Raw genomic sequence first — 26,364 nt, forward strand, 5'->3', positions numbered from 1 at the left:
TACTCGTTGGCACGTCTCAGTATTCTTTCGATACCACGAGATTACCAATAAATATACTTTAACTGGACCAGTTACAGCCTTCTGGTTCACGAGCTACCAAAGGAGCCAGGTCGATTTTGGGCGCGTAATCTTACTGTAGTGGTGTTCATAGTCAATCGAGACTCGATGCCATCTACAAACTTTGTGACAAACATTCTTGTCACAAACATATTGGCATTTGTTATTGATGATGTGTTTTGCTTTTTGCCATTTTGGATATAATAGACTGAGTATTTAATTTGGCATTTTACATAATAGTACAAGGCGTGTAATGAACTACATTAATCTTCCTAATTTTCCGATTGATAGTGTTTGTGAACTGAATAAATTTCTGTCATCAGTTGGTAGTTAGCATAAACACTGTCTGATTTAGTGGATTTGTTGTTGACAGGAATATAATCAGAAATTTGCATAACAGAACTGTTTAGGTGTACTACATGTCATTTCATAATGAAATCCAATATTATGGTGTATTACGTTTTCCCGTCAATATAATGTGTTTATGACTGAACAAGTAACTTATTATCGAAACTGAGTGAAACATTACTAGAGATGTTCTGATGAGTGATTATGGAGTTCACGATAGTAGATTATTATTAAAATTAACTCATAATGTCACTGGAACACCGCCTGTAGCTCCTCCGGGGGCTACTTACGGTCCCAAGTCCGGATAAAGGAGGAGGGTTGGACATGAGTTTAGCGACCCCGTCGCGTAGAAAACCAACTTGCTAAAAAACGCTAACCAGAAAAAATCATTCAAGTATATACATAATCTAATTGCTCAATGGTTAAACAATAAGAATATACATAGAATAATCGTCCATTAATAGGTCTCGGAAGTTACCTGTACTTATATCTTCACCAGGATATAACAAAAATAAGTTTGTTGTGACTATCTTCACAACCTTCATCTAAAATGGACTAATTCAGCTTTTAACAGTGATGGTATTGAATCTATGTATTATTGCTATGATAAAACATTTGCTTACAGTATGATATTAGTAAAATTATTGATTAGAATTTACTTTATTCCAGTTAAGCAACACTTACTTACTTACTTACATCTGTTACTCCCAATGGAGCATAGGCCGCCGACCAGCATTCTCCAACCCACTCTACAATGGGCCTTCTTTCCTAGTTCTATCCAATTTCTGTTCATTCTTCTCATATCTGTCTCCATTTCTCGACATAATGTGTTTTTTGGTCTTCCTCTTCTCCTTTGACCTCCAGGACTCCATGTGAGGGCTTGCCTTGTGACGCAGTTGGGTGATTTCATCAATGTGTGTCCTATCCACTTCCAGCGTTTCTTCCTGATTTCTTCCTCCACTGCAATCTGGTTTGTTCTCTCTCACAGTAGATTGTTGCTGATAATGTTTGGCCAACAGATCACAAATATTTTGCATAGACAACTGTTAATAAACACCTGTATCTTCTGGATAATGGCTTTCGTAGTTCTCCACGTCTCGACCCCATACAGTAGAACTGCTTTAACATTTGCATTGAAAATTCTGATCTTGGTGTTGATTAACAATTGTTTTGGCTTCCAGATGTAGTTAAGTAACACTATTCATAATAATCTATCTTTATAAACATCTAATTATGAATTACCTATTTCTTTACTCAATATTTTGCCTTAGTAACTAATTCATGTTTTGTATGGTTGAAATCATAAGTCAATTGAAGCTAGACCATCATGAAAAACCTGGAAGCACTGGACGACTGTTTCGTCCCATTGTGACACTCCTTAGCAATACGCACCCATTTATTTGTAATCAATAATGTTTACAACTAAACGAATAAACATTCGATTTTCTTAGTGAAAAACAAACATGAGTTTGGTGTTGTTTTCTTTCTCGAAAAAAGTTTTATAATGAATAAATTTGAATCAATAATTTGAAAAAACATCAATTGTATTTCTTTATAAAAGATACATGAAAGGAACTCCCCAGGACAAAGTAGGTTAGAGAATGCTGGTTGGCGGCCTATGCTCCATTGGGAGTAACAGGCGTAAGTAAGTAAGTAAAATGAATTCGTTACTATTATTACAAAATATAAATAAGGTAACACCTAAATTGTTTCTATATATATATAAATACAACATTAACTACATGTATTGATGATTGTCATTTAGTGTTTGGTTAAAAAAACAAATCACTTCACACTTTATGATTATGATGATGATAAGGTTAAATGTATTTCATTACTTTGTATTCATTATTGTAAAGCAATATGTATTAGTCAAATGTCAAATGATAACAAAGGAACAATTAAATTTCATTGGAATATTACATCATAAACTTAAAGATGATCATGATGATTCAAAAGGTTTTGAACAATCTTCATTGAAACATAAAGAACATCTTGTAAGTTGAATAAGAGATGCATTCATTTACTATGTATAAAATGAATGGGAAAAATCATTTATATAATTGTAAGCAAAGATGGATAGTGGCTAGCAGTGGAATCCAATTTGACGCGCGTTTCGTCCTATTTGGGACTTGTCAGGTGGATGTACTTGCATCTCAGAGTTGATGTTCACTCTGGGACAAGAACCCAGTACCTTTCGCTTCAAACTCCATCGCGTCCCAAATAGAACGAAACGCACGTCCTGGATTCCACTGCTAGCCACTCTCCATCTTTGCTTATAATGCTTGTGAATTTAAGCTATATCGAGGCAATAAGCACAGTATGCACATATGCCAATTAGAGACTGACCAGTTGCAGTCCTAAACATCATACTGATCTATTCTGTCTCTAAAGTTAATATGAGCCTTAGCCTAGTAATTTGTTTTTGGTGCTTTGTGTTGTTTAGTTATTACATTATAAACAATAATAGCTTTTGAATCCAGTATTAGTACCTACAAACATTTATTCACTGAATATCAGAAAGGGTTTTTGTGGATATTATAGTAATTTCAATAGTTGAGATTATGAGTCAATTGAAGCTAGACATTAACATCGTTGGATACCGGCAAGTTCAATGGTGTAGAGGTTAAGCGCTCACACGCGAGGATGATAGATCCTGTGTTCGAATCTCGCGAGTCAGGATCGTGGATGCGCACTGGTGAGGAGTCCCACAATAGGACTAAATGACCGTCCATTGCTTCCAAGTTTTCCATGGTGGTCTAGCTTCAATTGACTTATGATCTCAACTACTGAAATTAACCATTATTCTCAAATTCAACTGATATTTAATGTCTGAATAGGTGAAGGTCATCAGATGAATTTCATACTAGAATGAACGGGCCATGCAGTGTTTTTAGACATTCAAAGGCTTTTTTAACTCCGATTGGTCCATGGTCCCAATGAAATTTAATAATCTTCACAACGCCATACTGAAAACTGATTTTAAGAAAATTCGTATATGTAGAATTGTTAGTGGAACATCGTCAGTAGTCGGAGTGAAATAAATAAATTTTAAATTTTCGATACAGTTTCTCACAAGTAAATCTATTTAATACGAGAAAGTTTTCCAAATTTCGATCATACTATTCGAAACTGCTCTCTGTATTTCTATAAAACTTAAAGAACTGAATGTAAGCTTTTATAATATTAGTTCCCCAGATAAATCAGTCAGTCAGTCACAACGTAGAACTTCGTACATACGTACGTAGATCAGTTCGAGTTGGCATACACATTAGCACGAGATGCAGTTGTCCATTCAAATCCCATAGTGGCAGAAATAGTTAGAGTATAAGCAGTAATCGGAAAGATTTTATTGAAGAAGTATAATCCAAATCCCCAGCTAAATATTTTGCTTCATTTGCACATCGATTCAATCTCGAGACAATGTGGTCAGGATTTTAAATAAAAAGCCCACATTCACCTGATGGATACAAAGTTTAATTGGGAAAGATGGTCAGGGAAGATTGACAAAGCATGATAATAGCCCTTTTTTGTTGTGTCAACTGATTTCACTAGTTCTGATATTGTCAGTTCCAGATCAGAAGGGGTTTTTGTGGATATTTCAGTATTTTCATAGTTGAAATCATGAGTCAATTGAAGCTAGACCATCATCGAAAACCTGGAAGCACTGGACGGCCGTTTCGTCCAATTATGGGACTCCTCAGCAGTGCGCATCCACGATCCCGCACTCGCGATATTCCAGTGCTTCCAGGTTTTCCATGGTGGTCTAGCTTCAATTGACTAATGATTGTCAGTTATGTTGATATTTACTTAGATCTAAACTTAATCGACGATAACTCAATAAGTCCGTATTTCTATAAGTTCGTAAACTGTTGCTTTGATTCTATTTTATAGAAACGGGATAACACATTACAACAATATGTGGAACGTTATGTGAAACAGTGCGATCCAAGTATTACTTTAACAAAACAATATTTGAATAATACACCTAGTGCGAATATTTCTGACAATAGAGATAATAAAAGGTATGATCATTGAAAAAGTTGCATCATCACTGTCATATTCTTTTTCATTTCAGTATATTCAAAGTATGGTCCGCCAAATATGATCATTATAATTGCATTGTTCATAATTGTTCATCCTATAAACAGGTAAATAGTATGTAATTCTTACTCATAAATATTTTAAAAATATAATCTACTAATTATAAGGTGCATCGGCCTCATGACTTCCGAAGGAATTCGGCTTTCATCATGAGACGTCATAATTATTCCTTCAGCTACCAGGGCAGAGTTTAAATAATTTTTTCTGGTTAGCACTTTTTTAGCGAGTTGGTTTTCTACGGGATGGGGTCGCTAATCCCATGCCCAACCCTCCTCCTTTACCCGGGCTTGGGACCAGCAGAAGCCCCCGGAGGAGCTACAGGTGGAGTCTACTAATTATAACGGAGTAAAGATTTGTCGGCTTGATTTGCTTGCGTCCCAGAGTTCATAATCCCTACAGAACTTATAATAAAATGGAATAGACATCGTATCACCAACAAGTTGGTCAGCCACATAAATTGTGCTCTTTTAAGAGCGATCTCCGAGCATTACCGTAAATACTTGTTGAATGGTCAGTGTAAAACAATCAGCAGCTTCATTCATCAATATCTCATAACCGCCAGATGTTTCTTGCAAAACCATCTAAAATGCTGGCTAAGTCTGTGAGGAGGATATTCTGATCCAAAATATTGACACAATACTGGCTCTAGTAATTTAACGACTCAATCCTTATATCTATGTGTTAAATCATCACATGTATGATTCAGATCACTCACCCAATTTTATAAGTTATTATTGTCATTAATTGATTTGTTGTCTATCTCTTCACTGCTTATTATCAAGTTGATATTTATCTTTGTATACTTGATATCTATAATCAATTTTAACTTAACTTCTATGTATAAAACTTGGGATTAATCAGTCAATTATGTTCACCAGCTTTATGAGCAAAGATGGATAGTGGTTAACAGTGGAATCCAGGACGCGCGTTTCGTCCTATTTGCGTCTCGTCAGCCGGATGTACCTGCATCACAGAGTGGATGTTCACTCTTGGACTCGAACCCAGTACTGTCCGCTTCCAACACCATCGCGTCACCCACTCAGCTACTGAATCCTGATAGCCACTTTCTTGTACATCCAGCTGATGAGTCCCAAATAGGATGAAACGCACGCACTGGATTCCACTGCTAGCCACTATCCATCTTTGCTCATAAAGCTTGTAACTTCAGGTAATATCGAGGCAGTCCGCACAGGATGCATATATGCCAACAAGAGACTGATCAATTGCAGTCTTAAATAACAATGGGAAGGAAGATACAAGTAAACTACACCAAGTGAATTTAATCACGTTCACTGTTTAAAATTTTATTTATTTAATTTATACTACTATTATATTGTACGTAATTTAAAGTAAATTCTTCTTTTTTTACAATAAAATTATACTTTCAGTTAATGGCATATAATACTAGAAATATTGCTTGTTCAATTGGTAATTGTAAAAGGCAAACTAATTCAAGCAATATTATACTATGTTACTATTCATCATTGTAAGTTAATTAAGATTTGGGTGTATAATGATTATGCTTAATTCCTTTTTTTTCTTTTTTAAAATCATCATTCATTCAATTATGAAGATGTTTTGATATGTTTAATCTCATATAAATTAGTTAGAATAATTACAGTTTTAAGATGTTGTAAGGACGGCTCGTCGGTAAACCCTAGGAAGCCTTAAGAAGCCCAGAAAGAGCCGAAGACATTCCATCCAATCACTGCTAGGGGAATATTCTAGAATGTCGACGTGTAGCTTCCCTATTGGATGGCTAAGAATGACCCCCTATGTGCCTATTGGTTGTCCGAAATGATGATTTACTCTCAGTCAAAAACTATAAATACATGAGATTTCTGTACTATATTTTGACACTGTTCTTTGGGGAATAAAAGTCCCTACTTACTAGTCTTCTGTTTTCTCTCTTGTGACGTTGCGGGTTCGATCGTTCAAATAGTCTAGTAGTACGCGGCATAGTAAGAATCAAAGCTCTAGATATAACAGATGTATAACACATGATTGGACAACTGACAGATGCATTTCCAGTAGAGACCCGAGTCAGACAAGGTTGTCTACTCTCCCCATACAATGGACATCTCACAATCAATTAGATGATTTGGACTTCGCAGATGACCCAGCCCTCTTATCTCATACACACGAACAAATACAGACAAAGACAACAAATGTAGCAACAGCCTCTGCATCAATAGGTCTCAACATACACAAAGGAAAAATCAAGATTCTCAAATACAACACGGAGAACACCAACCCAATCACACTTGGTAGAGAAACTCTGGAAGAGGTGGAAACATTCACGTACCTGTTAACGTATGATTGATGAAGAAAGAGGATCGGATGCAGATGTAAAGGCGAGGATTGGAAAAGCAAGGGCAGAATTTCTGCCAATGAAGAACATATGGAACTCAAAACATCTCTCAACTAACTTCAAAGTCAGAATCTTCAATACGAACGTCAAGACAGTCCTACTGTACGGAGCTGAAACGTGGAGAACTATTACATCCATCGTCAAGAAGGTACAACTATTTATAAACAGTTGTCTACGCAAAACACTCAACATTCACTGGACGGATACTATCTGCAACAGCGTTTTATGGGAGAGGACAAACCAGCTTCCAAGTAAAGAGGAAATTAGGAAAAGACGGTGGAAGCGGATAGGACATACATTAAGGAAATCACCAATGTGCATTACAAGGCAAGCCTTAACTTGGAATCCGGAAGGGAAGTGAAAAAAGAGGAATGCCAAAAAACACACTACGCCGGGAAATAAAAACATATATGAAAAGAATGAATAAAAACTGGAAAGGATTGCCCAGGACAGAGTTGGATAGAGAATGCTGGTGAGCGGCCTATGCTCCTCCATGAGGGGTAACAGGCGTAAGCAACACTTGATTGAATTCATTTTAACAATGATTCCATTTTATGTATGTTTAGAATATCAAATGAATAAATATCAATAGTTGAGATCGTGAGTCAATTGAAGCTAAACCACCATGGAAAACTTGGAAGCACTGGACGGTCATTTAGTCCTATTGTGGGACTCCTCACCAGTGCGCATCCACGATCCTGACTCGCGAGATTCAAACACAGGATCTATCATTCTCGTGCGCGAGCGCTTAACCTCTACACCATTGAACTTGCCGGCATCGGACGGTGTTAATGTCTAGCTTCAATTGACTCATAATCTCAACTATTGAAATTACTATAATATCCACAAAAACCCTTTCTGATATTCAGTGAATAAATGTTTGTAGGTACTAATACTGGACTTAAAAGCTATTATTATTGTTTATTTTGTAATGGAGATGATTTATCACTTTGTATACTGATAACATAATCTAAATTACATATATTATAAAGAGAATGTTGACAAATAGATAATAGAATGAGAATACTCAATGTGATAATTAGAAGTACTGGGATAATTAATCGAATAAGAAATCCCTGAAATAGCGTAATTCGAGTTCGGTAGAACTAGATGAACTCAAACGAATGTATTGTATTGAGAATTTGAAATCAGGTATACATCAAGTACAAACATCATACTAATATATGATGAACTGATAACAATTGGCAATAAGAAATATAGTGATCCATTGCTATCACTGATTCAAATTGACTGTCATAATAAGAATAACGAAACAGCACAAAGCATCAAAAACAAATTACTAGGCTAAGGCTCATATTAGCTTTAAAGACAGAATAGATCAATATGACACTATGAATATGGATCGTTTAGATCTCACATTGAACTTAAACGACTGATCAAACTAATTTAGTGATTTCTATTTAGTTATTCAAATATTTGGTTGGATAGCTGAAATCTGACTGAGTAAACATTCTGACTGTTAAAGCTCAGAATAATACAGTGTAAGTTGTAAGTGTAGTAGTTTTATTGTGAAACGGTAGTTGGTGAACTAATCTTCACAATGACCTGATGTTTCTATGGTCTTCTTTTCAAGATATATAATATGTTGCTAACTTTCTGTTACAGAGCAAATGCGGACAATCGACCAGATGAAGTCTATGAAAATGAATCAAATAAAAATTTTTATACTGTGACAACTGAAGTTCCTCCAGAAACTACTTCTTATGTGCTCGAACATGGACGATGTGAATGTATTTGTTAGTTGGGAACTGGTCAACGAAGAAAGAATGAAATTTCAAATAAAATCACAAATGTTCAATGTAAAGACTCAATTTGATTTGTTTTAATTTTACCACAATATACTGAAATTTGATTGCAGACTCAACACACACACATAAATACAGAGTGTATGTGAAAGAAAAGATGGAATGTAACGGCTAGATTGCATTAAGACTACCTAATCTATGTAAATTTTGTCATATTTATCTTTAGTGTTTACCCACGACAATATGCAGCATTAATTATAATGTAGTACATTGATTTAGAAATGAATATCAAAAAGCATAACCATTAGGAATGGACAGTCCGTCATCACCAACGTAGGATCTTACACATACGTTGTATTAATTTGTTTGACATACGATATTTTTCATCTTTGTCTAGAATCTCAAGTCTAGCCTCACTATTGCACACCCGGTGGTTCCAGGAAAATTGAGCAGCGCTTCAATAACACGAATGACCAAAAACACTCAGCCTAAGCATATCTCCAACTTTCGAAGACCGTGTTTCACACTCATTAAGTGTTAGGGAGTGGGTTGCTGAACAGTATACTCGTCCTTTAGCTGTCAAACGGACACCTTGCCTACATTACTAGTGACGTAGGTTGGCAAACACTAATCGAGGCTCCTGAATTCGCGGAGAAAATGTCATCGTAAAGCATGCCGTCAGGGAGAAGTATTTATTTCGCTTGTTACTAAGTTTCTTGAAGTTCAATCATAGATCATTTTTGAATACAAACATCAAGTTTAGACCATGTAATTACTATGGTTTCTGCTCATTTGAATAAAGCAGAGTTAGTGAAATGGAATCTCCATATCTTTGCCTCATATGGATCGATTATATCCAAGGTTTATTGTCATTTTCAATTTGTTAAATGTTACGATATGCTGGGATATGGGATAATAAAATTTGTCACCTATTGGGGTTGGAAAACCCTGATTCCAAACCAATGATGCACATGGGCTCCAGGATACTGAAGGAAAAAATGACATATGAACTAATTATTGGTCACCAGCTACTATGGGACTGCGTCTCCTGACGTAGCTTCACTGCCTTGTGGATCAGATTTTTAGGTCAAAGGCTCTGGGTGTGGTCCCCTAAGAAGACCACCTGCTTCAGTTTGGGCACCTGGGCAGCATCACAGCCCTCACACAAATCAAATGGGATTTGTGCAGCGCATATATATCTGGTGCCTCCTTTTACCAATATTTATGTGCTTAAATGAATAAATAAAACAAAAGTGGCTAAATAAACATGTGTATGGATTTAGAAAAAGGATAAGGTAGTGTCTTCGGAATAAAGCAATATAAATGACAAATAGATGTATATAAACACGGAATATCTCCTTTTCATTTGTTTGTTTAATTAATTACAAATATTTGGTAGAAATGAAGATGTCACGGATGCGTGGTGTTTAACAAGGCTACCATCCCAGATCACTTCTTATACAACCATCCTAAAATTAATCAGACCAGATATCAAGAATGACGGTATGCTTAGATAATGGTTAATCTGTAGGATTGTAAGCAATCTAAGCTGACTTAGCATAACACGGAAAATCCAAACATGATCTGGTGAGGATGCTTGACCGAGTACCTTCAGTTAATAGCGTAACGTTCAATAAGGTCAGTATGTGTTGGGGCGATCCTGAAAATATCTGGCAATACACAAGAAAGGCTCAGGAAACTTTAAGAAGCATTTTATCCAATCAACGTTCAATAGGAGTTTTGCCAGAAACATCACGAAAGTGAAAAGTCAAATGTAAAGTTTCTGTTCGGCTGATTATTACACTGTTACTATGCTTAGTAGCATTCCAGAATTTTCAGGAAAGTCAGCCAGTCAATCACAACGTAGAACTTCGTACGTACATACAGGAAAATCCAAGGACTTCTGAAATACTATAAAAACCCTATATTTTCTGTACATAAATAAACCTTTGGAGTGAAGTGCTGCTCGCATATTTTGCGCCTTTTCTTTTGTGTTCAAATCGCTGTGTAGATTTAGCTTGGGGGTTACAAGACTAGCTTACAATCCGAATATAGCGTTTAATTAGCAAGACTTATCATTATCAATGTCCAATACTAACAAAACTAATAATTCCGAGGATTTATTTACCGATAAAATAGGGAACAAAATCAATGGGTACAACGAGGCACCAAATATATATGCGCCACACAAATAATTCGATTTGTGTGAGGACTGAAAAACTCCCCCAGGTGCTCAAAACGGTTTGGGCGTCAATCAATGGTAAACTACCCGATTTGAAAAAACATATTACTCCAACCTCAGACAAATAGTTTGAACGATTTAACACTCATCATCATTGCAACAAGTAAACTCAATAGAAGACGTAATTTATTCAATAATAGTTTTAATCAGTTTAATAATAATAATAATCTAACAAGTCTGTACAACAAAACGAATACTTGTTGCAATAAAATAGGAATTAGAATAAAGGTAGAGATAAATAGAAAAAAGGGAGGGGAAAGTATTAAAACGAAGAAAAAACTGAAGAGTATTATTCACCGTCGGATTCAAGTACCAACATTTTCATGATATATAGAAAAAGTGGCACGCACGCACACACACACAACACATAAATACATAGATACATATAATTAAAACTATCTTTTTTTGGGGAGGGGGTCTATTTTATTCAATTAACCAAAACATATAAATGAACGCATTTCCGTAACAAACAAATGAAAATAATGTTGAAAATCTGATCGAGTTGAACGAGTTGGTTTATTCTCATTAAAACATTTTATATAGAGATTATTTTGGATAGTTTGATCCTTTATTAATTGTTGATCGGATTGTATTGTATCAGTATTATTATTATCATTATTATTGTTACAATAATTGCCTAAATGTTTGAATGCATCACTAAGACGTGTTTGTATAATAGGATCTTCACAATTATTAATCCATTGATAAACAAGATTTGAATAAGCTTCCTAAATAAATAAATAAATATGTAAATTTTATTATATATTACAATAATTCAGTTGTACTGTATATAACCATTATATTAACAAGCCTCTTATTTATTTTAAGGGTTTGGAAGATAATGTCTAAAGTCAATTCAAATGAAAAGTAATCTACCAGTAATTTAGGTCGATAATGGAATGAGGTTGATTGAAGTTTAAGTCCCCAAATGCCCTGGTAAGGCCGAGAGTGAGGAGAGTACGCTCCCCCTCTCGAAATGCTCTAAAGTGGCCATGTCCATATAACCACTTTCAGGGAAGTCCTACTCACTGCCTTCTCGAGGCGAGAGTGTTGTTCACGAAATTGAGAGGACGAAGAGCGAATATCCGGTGCTCTAATCGGGTCAGTGGACACGGAGAGTCCACCTAGGGGAGTTGCAAAACCCTAACTCCAAACCAATGGTGCACATGGGCTCCAGTATCCCGAGGGAACAAATGGAGTATGAATCAATCGTCGGACACCGGCTACCATGGGACTTCATCTCCTTATGATGCTCCACTGCCTTGTGGATCAGATCTTTAGGTCAAAGGCTCTGGGTGTGGTCCCCTAAGAAAACCACCTGTTTCGGTCTGGGCAACCGGGCAGCATCACAGCCATCACACAGTGTGGCGCATATATATGTGGTGCCACCTTGTACCAATATTTATGTGTTTAACCAAATAAATAATGCATTATCCATTTCTAAGACTAACGCAGAGGATTAGCTAATCATAAAAATCTTGAGTGATATTTCATTTATAAGTAAAGAAAAAGCAAAAACCAATTATAAAATGATTATTCAATATCGTAATGTCGAATTGTAAAAGTTAAAATAACTATTTACCGGACTTAAATGAATTAAATTGAGTAGTGCAGATGAAAATGATGCTTCTAAATTGACCGAATAACTTTCTTTGGTTAGTAATGTGAATAAATCAGATAGGAATTGTGTATTCAAACCGATAACATTGATTAAACGAATAGCATTTTGTAGCTCTTCTACATGACGAGAACGAGAACGTGATCTAATCTCCAAAAAATGATCAGTCAATGAAATGATAATATCCAAACACTGCTGAATCACTGAATTGTCAACACATCCTGCTGAACATGATGAAGATCGTGAAGTTGATGAAGATTTAATGTGATTTGATTGATTAAATTCAACACCAAATATTCCAAATCGAAGAAGACGACCAAAAGATGAGAGTTGATTGTCTGTAAGTCGGATCAATCCCTGAGGACGTAATTCACATGCATAAGAGGCTAACGAATAAAATGCTTGGCATAATTCTGGGATCTGAGAAACAAAAGTTTGCATACAAAATCATAAATTACGACTAGCTAAGGCATTATAGAACAACTAATAATAAAATAATTAATAACTAATTCACCAAGTACATGGATACGAGCCACATTAAAATCGTGACGGTTAATAATTTTACTTCTCGATTGCTTAAACAGAAGCAGGTGGAGCAGGGTTTGAACCTACAATTTATTAGGTGAAAGTTAAACACCTTAATCAACACGAGTAGAAAACAGTCATTACTGAAAGGATGGGAGGCAAAGTCCGACATGTACTTAGGCGTAGTGTTCCCTGGTTAGTGTGTGATCTTTTCCTTAAGCAAGCGGAAGAATCGGGTGGTGGAGATTGGGTTAATCTCTCATTCTACTTATACACACAAACGATTACAAAAAACTCACAGACGAACGAAAAAACAACTACAGGTGACTTAGGTAAATCGCACCGGCAGTTGGAGAAACCAGCTTTATTAAACGTCTCAAGTAGACCCTCTAGGCTTCAAAATCCAAAATAAATCTTAAAGATGAAAAGTATTGCTTCCAGAAAAGCCTATACGTTTCTCCAATCTTTATGGCTGGAAGGGGCATTGAAAGCATAATTGGAATGTAACTATATATATCTTGTTAGCAGTAAACAAAACACTTTGGAAACCAAATCTATGTTGGGAATCTAGTATATGATCTATATAATAATGACTGAATTTATAAGATTACTTTCGAAGAAACTGTTAAATTGTATCATATCTTCCCATCAACTTTAAATATGGTATGTCAAGTTGGATAGCGTACAAGTTCTTGTGAAAAATACAATTACATAGTTAAGAAAATAGAATCAATTTCCAACTTTGGATGAATTCAAAACCTAACTAGTAGTATACTGGGCACTAAAGTCAATACTAGATTATGTTTTCCTTCATATCCAGTATGCGAACCGATTCAAAAATTAAATCGGAGATCAAGTGGTTTGGACTAACCCCTTTGCTGATATTTTGACTGGATTTGATCAGTCATTGTTGGTATATATGCATCCTGTGTATATTACCTCGATATAGGCACTATTAGACAAATTAATATAAAACAGATGGAATGTGAATAGCTATGGAATTCAGGACACATGTTTTGTCCTTCACAACTAACCCGGCTGACGAATCCCAAACGGGACGACACATGTGTTCTGGGTTCTACTGCTTTTCACATTTCATTCATTCTATGTCAAACTGAAGATAGTATGAAACGCTATGTAGTTTATTTGAAGTTGATAATAGTCTTTCGCACTAAGAGTATCACAACTGCACGATATAATCTAACGTGGATAATATTTGAGAAACTCAGTTCAGAAGGCATCACCACTCATTTCTGTTTCACCTCTCTACTTGATATCACAATTTTTATGTTTGAATTCTCTAAACTTTAATGTATCAACTCAATTAATAGGATTCCCGTGTAAGAAGTCGTGGACGTGCACTGATGAGTAGTCTCATACTAGGATGAAAGAACTACCCAGTATTTTGAGGTCTTCAATTGTAGTCTAACTTAGATCGGTTTGTGATTAAAATGTAACTTTCAATAACTTTTATAGCATAAATATGAAGTCATTGTATTAAGTTAACGATAAGATTTGACATTTCCATGTAAACTTTACTACGCTACTGAAATGTATTGTAAGCAGTAAAAAAAGATAAATAAGAAAAAACCTACTGTTAAATTAGATTCCGTTATTAACGGTAATAAATGTCCTAAGCCAATAACGGCTGCATCAACTGTCGGTATAGCACTAAATGTTGAATCTTGAGAATTGATAGAGTCTGGTTGAATAACTAGTTCATTGTCAACCTGAGACAGAAATACAGCACCACTAAGTCTTAATTCAAATTCATGATAGAGAACGCGATTTAAGAGATTAAGTAAAAGTTGAAGTTCTTGAATTTGATCATCTTCAGCTGTCGCTTCAAAATTTAATTTACCTACAATTCAATTATTATTATATCAGTAAAGTAAAAAGTAACAAGAAGTATCTGATAAAATGAATACTGAAAAATTAAATTAATTATTATTGAATAGTAGCTAGTAGTCGAATACAGAATGAGAATTTTGTCCTGTGTAAAACTTATCTGCCAAATGCACCTGAATCCTAATGTTGATATTCATTTACTGAAATTCAAACTCGACACATACCTCTCACTTTAAACATTCATGTGTTATTCATTTAGTCACTACTTTTATATGACCAATAGACAATGAGAAATTATACAACAGACAACACCAACTGATATTAAACAATAAAAACACTAGATCATGTTACATGTACCGATTTGTTGTTTTCTAACTTTAACGTGCAAATCAATGAAATATGGAAATTCACTACCACATAATGGTCAAATATACATATTCTTCGAATGTATATACCATCGCTAGTCATGCAAGAAGTTTTCCTATATACCAACTACGGTGGCTTTCAAACTAACATAAATATACTCAGCTGATTAAAATTGGAATAACCCCTTGCTGTTTTCAACCAATCTACTGATTTGACTACAGAAGAACCATTTACAAGGTCGATAAACAGAAGTAACCAGCTTAAGTTCGAGTTTTAGGAAGGTTGTTCAAGTTACATTAAAGTCCTGTAAAAGCAAATGCAAATTATGACACTTTATGAAAGATTTCATTTCGTCATCGACAAACCTAAATATACCACTTTCAGGGTAAGAAATTATTGTTGGCGGCCCACTTGAATATATGGGCTATCTGTTATTGCCATCTAGACATCTCAACAAAATATCTGTTTTTGGTTGTTTTAACACATCATTATGTCTGTTAATTGCACAACCTATTCCAGTGCGTCCATGAAACGTTTACGACCCTTCACTGCACAACTTACAAAAGAGTCTAATTAGAGACATCGTAGTGAATGGCAGTATGCATAAAAAAATATACATTATTCAGATGTCGATTCCTGAACTGCTAACACCTAACTGGTGGTGGTCACTCAATATTTATCATCAGGGTTGATAAAGATATAAGAAAAGGGAACTTGCTGAAATACTTTGTACTGAGAATTCTATATTGTATTGAAAATATAATATTGAATAAAGACACCAATAATAATAAAATTGGAAAATATGGGAAATTCAAAAGCTTAGAATTTAGAGGAAGACAAACAGTGAATACAGATTCACTATTGTAAACGATTCTAGGCTATGTCATTCATAGTCTCTAGTTACCGGTTATTAAAATCACGCGCGCCCCAACCAGCTAGTCTATACCCAATAACATGGCTTCTTTCTTTTGACAATGAATTCATAAACCAATACCATATCTTGGTTTGATTTATCCGCCTCTGGCTTTCTTTCAGAATACTGCTATTCCAGACACCATTGCCTGTCGAGGTAAGCTGTGGTTGGGCACACATAACACATATCCCAACCACCTCAGTTGATGAAGTTTTACTACCTCACCAATCGGTTTGTCATCACAACTTAATCCCCATTATTAACCTAGGCATTACCTACTCGTTGGTCCCAAAATACTCGAGCAATGCTTCGAATAATTCTGTGATCGAATATTAGTAACCTACGAATATCCGCTATTCTTAATGAGATTTTATTTCTTTAGGTTTTCTACATCCAGTAAGATGCAGACAAATACGTGCTCAAACTATAGCATGATTTGAGTCTAAACATGTGCTTGAGAATGAGATACAGTCTCTTATCAAGCCTCTTTAACAATGGCTGATGGTAATTCAGTTTTTTTGAGTCCATCCCTGAGTTGATTATGGAGTTCGCCACGTCAAACAATGTTTCTTCGTATATCTAAAGTCAGTGTTTGCTGGAAACGAACAGTTGTTTGAGCACAGTTGCAGCAGACGGTCGCCATTATCTGTTTGCTGAGCCGGGACACCTTAAGATCCTAAATGTTTCTCGGTTTGATTTAGTCTATTTACTTGAGCATTAAAATCAGTTGCCATTACTACTACATCAGAGCGTTTGGCTTTTTAAATGAGGTTTGATAGTGTTAAGTCGGTTTCCAGCGAACTCCAACAGAGCCTCCAGAGGCTGAAAAAGAGCCTCAACCAATCAGAGTACGACAGAACATTCTGGAGTTCCAACGTGGCGTGCTACCATTGGTCAGTAGCAATTTATGTCGTTAATTGGATTGGCTGAATTAGGATGTTGATTTAACTTAAGCAAACATCTATAAATACCTACGATTTTCTGTACAAAGATGATTCTTGAAGTAAAGTGTTTCTCTGATACTCGTGTCTTCTCTCTGGTCTTCAAGTTGCTGAGTAGTGCTAGCCCTGGGGTTATCGGAATAGCTTAGGATCTGAATAAAGCGTTCAACCTACAAGACATATCAGATAGCTTCCTATAAAGTTCATCTTTAACTTCGTCCGAGATGCAATCAGTGAGAGGATAGGGAGAGACAACTAATAACCAGCGACGTGTGTCCCTATATTTTTGAGTTCTTACTATCCCGTTTATTTGGATCTCACACAATCTACTGTGCTTTGGGACTTCATCGTGTACCTACACCAGCAAGGCCACGGGAACTAGCAGTGGGGTGGGGTCTCTAGATACACGAAGAGTGAATCGTGTTGGTTTTTTATATTGACAAATGAGTGACTGTTGTTGGACCGTGTGCACTGGTTTCAGAGACTCGACAGACATCGTTGATGTGAAGTTGTAAAGTCGTAGATAAAGATGCCTGTTCTATCTGACACAATGTTCGAACATTAAAAGTCCCAACATGTAGTTTTGAGTGTTGTTTCAGGAGACCAGGAATAAAATTTCATGAATTGAAATCTTTATCATTGATGGTGAGTGATGATAGAGTTAATGAGAAGGGTCAGTCGAAAGTTTACGTATGAATTATGCTGTGTTATTTTTATAGTCTACATCATAGGCTAATCTTAGTTAGACAATCATTGAAGGAAAGCCAGGGAAATAAATAAATGAAGTTTTCTTTTTTTTGTTTTCTCTAATGGGACTCTTTTAACAATGGGAATTGATGATTCCACAAAAATAACAGACGTAATACATACAAGTTATGCTCTTAGTTTTTAACATTCAAATTGATCAGTAAATTCTTATCCATCGACTTGTACTTACTTACTTACACCTGTTACTCCCTCGTCGAGGAGCATAGACCGCTCACCAGCATTCTCCATCCAACTCTGTCCTGAGCCTTCTTTTCCAGTTCTCTCTAGTTGTTATTCATCCTTTTCTTATCTGCTTCTATTTCCCGAGTTTAAATGGTTTGAATAATTTTTTCTGGTTAGCGTTTTTTTAGCGAGTGGGTTTTTACAGGATGGGGTCGCTAACTCCATGCCCAACCCTCCTCCTTTACCCGGGCTTGGGACCGGCAGTAGCCCCCCGAGGCGCTACAGGCGGAGTTCTATCGACTTGTGATAGTCTGCAATTATCATTGTTTTATTTTTTTCACCGTTTCTTTTTTTGTTGTGTTGTTATATGTTATGTTTCTTATTTTTTGTTCTCATTTTATAGAAATGTCATAATTACTCAGAAGCTTTACAATCATTGTTCTCTTTATTCTCTGATGTCGCTGAATCTTGTCTAATTTATTTGGTCAGTCTACCATCATCATTGTCAGAATTGTCTTCAGTATCATTATTAAATAATGATTCTACAGTTGTACAATCATCATTAGAAATAAATAAAGCAAATAGAAATGATTGTGTTACTCCATGTGCTTCTGGTCCATTTTTAAATTGGACAGTTGTTTTATGCAAACACTATACTAAAAATACACAAGGTAAATATCCATAGCCTCAATCTAGGCAGGTATAATTAATACCCTGTTATTTTAAATTGTTAGTATTATGTTAGGTTTTGTTTGATCAGAGTAAACTGTCATAATATTGTCAGTAAGCAACTAGTGTTTATATTGTAATCGAGTTAAAGCTATGTAGTTTCAATATAACAACAAAGTGGAATACGCGAAATTATCATCAACCAAACTTATACTATAACCCACCCCCATCAATAACTCTTAACCCAATCCTCAACAAAATTGAGACAAGAAAAAGAGTGTACAATTGTTACTATTGTGATGTGGTCTACTTATATCTATATAAGTAGTATATGGTGTTGGTCAGACATAGAATGTATTTGGGCAGAAGACCGATGAGCAAAGAACTGAAATGAAGCTCAATCGTTTGGAAAATGCATGAGCAATGAAATTAGAGAAGAAACAGAGAAGATTGAAACAATTGGTTGTTAATTTGCAAATTGACTGTTCATTGTTTGGTTATCAGAATTTACTGAGATAGTCTGTAATTTTTGCTTAAATACATTCGATTGTCCCCAACCGGTGTTTTTTCACTGCACTATCACTTGAACTGTTAAAAATACAGTGTAAAACGTATAGATGTTTAAATAGTGTTTTTTTGGAGGAGGAAGCATATCATTGAGAACCAACCATTAACGCTGAGGGTTTCAAATAATCTGTGTAAATGTGTCAAGTATACTTTTGAGTCAGATTTAGTTTAAATTCTTGTAAAAAAATGTAAAATATAATTCACTCAGTATTGCTTGTTTGGATCTTCCCATTGATGTTTTTAGGGCTGCAACTGGTCAGTCTCTAAATTGGCATTTGTGCATACTGTGCGTATTGCCTCGATATAACCATCTTTGCTTACAATGTATAGTCTAAAATATCTCGATGAGTGTAGTGTGGAGTACTTTTAGGTAGATAAGGTGTCCTAGTTGTTTTTTTTTAAAAGAATATTATTTTGTATCAACTTTCAAGTAAGTTATCTATCATTCTGCTATGATGATATAGACCTATTCATGTGGATACCTGTATTACATAGTACATGGACAGAGGTACTTATACGTTTTTCTGGAAAAAGTGACTAGATTTCGAAGAAATATTTAATTTATTATTATTATTGGTGTCTTTATTCAATATTATATTTTCAATACAATATAGAATTCTCAGTACAAAGTATTTCAGCAAGTTCCCTTTTCTTATATCTTTATCAACCCTGATGATAAATATTGAGTGACCACCACCAGTTAGGTGTTAGCAGTTCAGGAATCGACATCTGAATAATGTATATTTTTTTATGCATACTGCCATTCACTACGATGTCTCTAATTAGACTCTTTTGTAAGTTGTGCAGTGAAGGGTCGTAAACGTTTCATGGACGCACTGGAATAGGTTGTGCAATTAACAGACATAATGATGTGTTAAAACAACCAAAAACAAATATTTTGTTAAGATATCTGGATGTGAAAAACAGATAGCCCAGATTTTCAAACAGGATGATAAGTTGACCATCGTGTCTTTGATGCTTAATCTTTTGTATCACCACCACTGATAGTGTTACTCTACCTCTATTAATCTGGAATTCAACCTTACAATTTGATCTTCCCAGGTTAATGGGATATGACAACCTGAATCGATGTACACACGTACCAGATTCTACATTGCAACTGACTAACTGAATCAGCAAAGTTTTAACAACCCTACATAGTGCTTATTAAAAAACTGATTCACCTGATGTTTTAGTTCACCATAAAACCATCATTATGACATTTATGAAGACGGCAATGTCGATTGTTTAAAACACATATTTAAATGTCAATACATATTTCATTCAGCTCAATAATTTGGTGTGACTGATCAAACATATTAATGCTAGATGAGATAATGTATAATTTAATAATCTTGACTATTAATGAATACACAAACTCCTCCCTAAACACTTACTTCCTTACTTACTTACGCCTGTTACGCCCCATGGAGCATAGGCCGCCGACCACCTCCCTAAACACAGTGCACAATAATAAATGTTTGAAACAATACGGAGGACAACAAATATGTCTTTTTGAACACTAGAAATCAATCGAATCGATTTTGTTTAAAAAAATTAATCTAACAGTTTTTTCCAAGGTGGTTAAGCCAGCTAAATTATTTTTTTAAATTCAACTTTATTAAAACCTACCGTTCAGTCAGTCAATCAGCTACATCCTAGGATCAGGCACACATATGCATCGGTCCACGTTGCCATATCTCGTTAGCACAGCTAGATGAACACCGGATTCATAGAAATAGTTAATTTTGTGGTGGTAGTATATAAAACATAGGTTGTATATAAGGATATAGTATAAGAAGGAAGAACGTTATGAAGCAATTTTAATCTCAAGGTTTAAGGGAAGACAAAGAGTGTATACACCTACGCCATTGTGATCGATTCTGAGCCATGTCACCTAGAGTCTCCAACCATTGGTTACGATAGTCACGCGGACCCCAACTAGGTAGTCTGCATCTACCAACATGGCTCAGACTATAAGTTAGTGACTTCAAGCACTGATGCCACGTTTTGGTTTGGCCGCCCCACCGTTATGAAGTTACTAACATAAATGATACAAAGAAAAAAAAAAGTGCAAGTAGTATTCTTACCAACACTAAATAATTTGCACTATGTGACAAGAATGGACCTAAAAGACCATTCCAAACTAATGAAACTAAATCGGTACTTGAGTTACTGTTTGATGCTATTGATCCTATAGCACGTGCAACACCTCTTAAAACAGCTGTACAATTAACCAACATACTAATGGTTGTAGAATCTTGAAGTGAACTGAAAGATGCATCATTTGTAAGAACATTGAGTATACGAAGAACTTGTTCTCGAATCTCGCGAATAAGCTAAAATGAAACAAATAAATGAGATTCAAATTTCACGGTTCATGATTTAATGCGAATCTATTTGAGAAACACATCAAGATGTTAAAACAATATAAACTCAAGGAACTAGGAAAAATAAAAATTAAAGTCGGATAAGAACAAGGTGTTTTGATGTTCATGGCGCTGAGATTATTATTAATTGTCTAATTGCTTACAAAACCAACTAAACTGTGGATTAAACCAAACATGTGTATGAACTACAGGTGAGACACTATAGCACCTCACCTACACTTGAGACTGTATACATTCAATTTTGTTAAGCCCTTCAGTTGTTAACTTACATAACAACAGTAACGATATGTCTATATCTTAACATTATTATTGTCATCGTGACTGCATGAGCGTGTAGCCTCAGTCACGTGTTACAGCCTACACACATCCCTCTTATACCTTAAATAGCTCGATGAGTCATTCTCTTTCCTATATATAACTCTCCCTTATCAATGCATTCGTCCAAATCAGCTACTATTAACATTTCTACTGAGGCTTGTTTTGTGCGCTTGTGGCTTTGTGATCTGCTTTGTACAATAATGAACAGTAGTCAAACCTTTGTACTGTCTTCTGAAATTTATACACAATTAGGAGTTATCTAATAACAATTATCAGGACGAGAGATTTACGAAGCCTTAGGAATTATCTCGAACATAATCCACTACGACCCTATGAACAAATAATTATAGTGAATAACTAAATTGATACATTCACTAAAGTTAGCTGTCATACACAATACTCAACCTATAAAAAAGAAAAGAAAACAACGGTTATGTCATCATAAATTTGATTTATAAACATCATTTAATATTGATTTATATTCAGGGAGTTCACCCATCTACAGAAATGACCATAAAAGCAAACAGAACAAAAAATATACCTGTAGTAGTAAAGAATCGGAGACTTCTTCATTACTATGATGCTGCTGCTGTACTAATGCCGATGATGATAGATTTTTTTTATCAATTGACCAACTGCCGCACAAACAAGCCTCAACTAATGGAATTAAACTATCTGTCGATAAATTAGGCCATGTGTGTTCTGAAGCTTGAGGACCAGCGACAATTGTACATATGTCATACCATGCGGAACAAGCTAAATCAGATGATCTAACTCAAGAAAAAAAAACGAAGGAATAGAGTAACTAGTAATGCTCCTAATTTTAGTCAAAGCATTACAAAGAAACTACTACTAATGTCACCGAACACGCTCTAACCCTACAGATCACTTGCGTCCCGGATAGTTCAGTAGCAACGCCTCTAAGTGTGAACCTGGCTGACACGAGATCAAATCTGCTAAGGAGCATCAGTTCCCTTAAGATTAAAGGGTGTGTCAAATAGCATGAAATCTAGGTCCAGGGTATCCTGTCAACTACCTCCAACTATCTACCTTACTGACTACATCATACATTTGACCAAATAAACAATTAGAAACACACGCTGAACGACACAAGCTTAACTGAAAACAATGAACTGGTTGCAATAGAATAATGTAACAAAAGCTTGCGAGTAAGTGCTTAGTGCAATGAGATCGAAAGACAGTTTGAAAGCTTAATGAGAATACAAAAATGAAAACGATTAATGGACATAGTTAATGCGTATATACTATTTGATACGTTATGCAAAGCAACTTAAAGAGAATTTGATACCCAACGACGAGAACCGACCTAGAAAACCTCTTGATATTCTGTTAGACACCTTCGAGATCGAAACATCTAGAAACTTAAAAGCAAATCTCTGGGGAGAAAAAGGATGACACCACTCTGTCATTGCATGAAAGGTGGACAGCTCGAAAGCACAGACTCTTTACTTTGATCCAAGTTGACCTTGACAACAGATCCTATGAATCTGCTCAAATGGAGGTAGTGGCAAGACAAAGATTTAACTAAAGCATTTTCCAGACAGGACCACGTTGTAACACATTGACTGACCTATTTCTAACTAGTCAACTTTAGAGGATAGGCGAAGACTCTAGAGTCTTCCTGTTTAAAAATTATAGATACATTAACATTTTTTTAATGAATGATCTTAGTTTAACTTGATGTTCTATTTAGCAGATAATTACTTTCTTGTCAGAGCCATGTTTTAATTTGGGAACTGGTAGAATGAAGTAAAGTGTTCAAAGAATAATAAGCAAAAGAGGAATACTAGGCTGAAGAACGAGACTCAAAAAAGGTTTGATTGATTTTCTTGACTAGTAAGTGTAAATAGCATTAAAAAACAGTCAATTAAAAGTAGTGACACTTACGAATTAGGTGAATGCATACTGAGCACATTCAATAGTCGCGTTAGTGAACTTAGTGCTTGGGGTTCGTGTGACCATTTATTTAATGCTAAACGTACACACATTAGTAAACCTTGAATACAAACACGATTTATATTATCACAACTTTCTGGCAATGGATTCTCTTTTTTCTCCAAAATTTGATTTTCGCCGTTATATGTTTTATTTGACAAAAATACACCTTGATGTGCTGGTAATGGGCGATCAGAATCAGCTTGAAGTATTGTCATGATCGGCGATCGAGAAATATTAGACTATAACAGATTATAACAAATAAATAACAATGATGAAGGTAACTAAAACTTAATATTTCATGAATGAAGTAAAATATCATTATGATACCTTTTATTTATGTATTTCATCCACACGAAAAATCTGGTACCGATGAACACCAAAAATAGTATGGGCCAAATATTCATAAATAATTAAATTTCCTTGATGGATGAAATACTGCCCGGGTACCCAAACCCAAGTGGGTGGTTTCTTCAGGAGATCACTTCGAGCCTTTGACGTAGATGTAAAATCCATAAGGGAGTGGAGTGAGGCCAAGAGATGGTAGTCAGTGACTAAAAATAGGTTCATGTGTTATTTCTCCCTTCAGGATACTGGAACTTACGCACAACACTGGCCCGGAGTCAAGATTTTCCAACTCCCACAGATGAATCCTATGCATCGAATAACTAAGTTTAAGCAATAGACACTCGCCTTCCTTCTACTAACTTTCGTAAACAACAACCTTGCCATGACGGTCTAGTAGTGTTAAAGCACTCGGTTTCCGATTTATAGGTTTCACGTTCAAAACCAATTTCAACTAGTTCGGTCTAGATGGACAGGTAGTTTCACTAACCTTCAAGCTTCAGTACATAAACCTGTTGATAAACTTGTTGATGAGTTATCATGTTTTTTTTGAAAATTAATGAAAGACTAATGACAAGCTACAGAAATACGACTAGGATAAAATTCCAGAAAGGGGATAATCGCAATTTCTTCACAGAGCGTTTAATAATAATCATATTTGGTAGTGAGAGTAAATGTGATTAGTCACTGAGTGTGAGCATAGAGAAACGTAGCTTATTGGCCATTAAATGTGCGATTTCCTTTCTTCATATTGATATCTACTCTGGACTCACTGGGAGTGATTGCTTGTAATTGTATAGAATAAAGTATTTTCCAGTCTGTACTCTGATACTCTATTTTTGATCAGAAGGGGTTTTGTGGAGGTTTCAATATTTTCATATTTGAAATCATGAGTCAATTGAAGCTAGACGACCATGGACAACCTGGAGGCACTGGACGGCCGTTTCGTCCTATTATGGGACTTTTCAGCAGTGCGCATCTACGATCTCGCACTCACGAGATTCGAACCCAGGACCTACCAGTCTCTATTTTTGGTCGTGAATCGTGTATCTGATATAGTGAGATCTAGTTTATGCATAGCGGATCGTTCGAGTATCTGATCTAGCAGTATTATAAATTCGATCTTTCAGCCTAATCCTATTACTGTACTATCAGAGTGAAGTACGACAAACAATCCTTGAATCACATGTTACAATTTTAAATTGTAGAACTTGATGAAAAAATTATTGAGAAGAGTATCCTTCGTTCATATAATTGTGTTTTTCTACATAGAATACTAAATAATTCAAGAGGCCAAGCCAATTAGTAAGTAAACTGACCAAAAATCTCAATATACAATACGGCATCAAAAATTTACAGACGAAACCTTGAGATCAAGTTATCAGATTAATTGATTGCAATGAATAAACTAATTAATGATAATTAATTACATATTTCTATAAATCTATCACCAGAGATACAACAATTAAATATACCAACCATTAATGTATCTCGATCGACTACATTATGGCAGAAATATGTGGCAGCTAAACGTGTCATTAACCAAAAATTATCCGTAACCAATTGAGCACTTCCAATACCATAAGCAACTTGTAACCACAAGAGACGGAAGAGAGAACATAATAAACTGGAAGTAAAAAAAGAGATAAAGTAAAACAAAAAACATAATTTCATTTATAAGCAAAGATGGATAGTGGCCAGCAGTGGAATCAAGGACGCGCGTTTCGTCCTATTTGGGACTCGTCAGCTGGATGTACCTGCATCTCAGAGTTGATGTTCACTCTGGGACTCGAACACAGTACCCTCGCTTCAAACGCCATCGCGTTATCCACTCGGCCACTGAGTCCTGATAGCCACTTGCTTGTGCGATGGGGTGAAGTTTAAATCCACTTAGTATTGTTTGTTTGAATCTTCCCATCGATGTGTTAGGACTGCAACTGGTCAGTCTCTAATTGGAATATGTGCATACTGTGCGTATTGCCTCGATATAGCCTTGATTCACAAGAATTATAAGCAAAGATGGATAGTGGCTAGCAGTGGAATCAAGGACGCGCGTCTCGTCCTATTTGGGACTCGTTAGCTGGATGTAC

General features: G+C 35.6%; 2 protein-coding genes across 2 annotated transcripts in view; one reads left to right on the forward strand and one right to left on the reverse strand.

The window, feature by feature from the left end:
• Window positions 1-2,204: 2,204 nt before the first annotated feature.
• On the forward strand, window positions 2,205-8,642 carry Smp_131370 (hypothetical protein; the record flags this gene model as incomplete). The annotated part of the gene is made up of 5 exons (XM_018798444.1): window positions 2,205-2,402; window positions 4,300-4,430; window positions 4,484-4,556; window positions 5,898-5,995; window positions 8,507-8,642. 5 exons carry the CDS (start codon window positions 2,205-2,207, stop codon window positions 8,640-8,642), a joined length of 636 nt encoding a protein of 211 aa, XP_018653385.1.
• A 2,677-nt stretch (window positions 8,643-11,319) lies between these two features.
• Smp_016840 (hypothetical protein) overlaps window positions 11,320-26,364 on the reverse strand; it is a gene marked incomplete at its 3' end in the record, with an annotated part of 34,354 nt that continues 19,309 nt past the window's right edge. Inside the window, exons 12-19 of the mRNA XM_018798445.1 lie at window positions 25,754-25,901; window positions 23,882-24,171; window positions 22,515-22,743; window positions 21,356-21,604; window positions 18,448-18,479; window positions 14,627-14,894; window positions 12,471-12,926; window positions 11,320-11,616 (exon numbers count right to left, since the gene is read on the reverse strand). Coding sequence (XP_018653386.1) covers window positions 11,320-11,616; window positions 12,471-12,926; window positions 14,627-14,894; window positions 18,448-18,479; window positions 21,356-21,604; window positions 22,515-22,743; window positions 23,882-24,171; window positions 25,754-25,901 — 1,969 coding nt within the window. The remainder of the gene's footprint in view (window positions 11,617-12,470; window positions 12,927-14,626; window positions 14,895-18,447; window positions 18,480-21,355; window positions 21,605-22,514; window positions 22,744-23,881; window positions 24,172-25,753; window positions 25,902-26,364) is intronic.

The sequence above is a fragment of the Schistosoma mansoni genome, chromosome 6 (genome assembly GCF_000237925.1).
Source record: "Schistosoma mansoni strain Puerto Rico chromosome 6, complete genome".
In the NCBI taxonomy this organism is placed as follows: domain Eukaryota; kingdom Metazoa; phylum Platyhelminthes; class Trematoda; order Strigeidida; family Schistosomatidae; genus Schistosoma; species Schistosoma mansoni.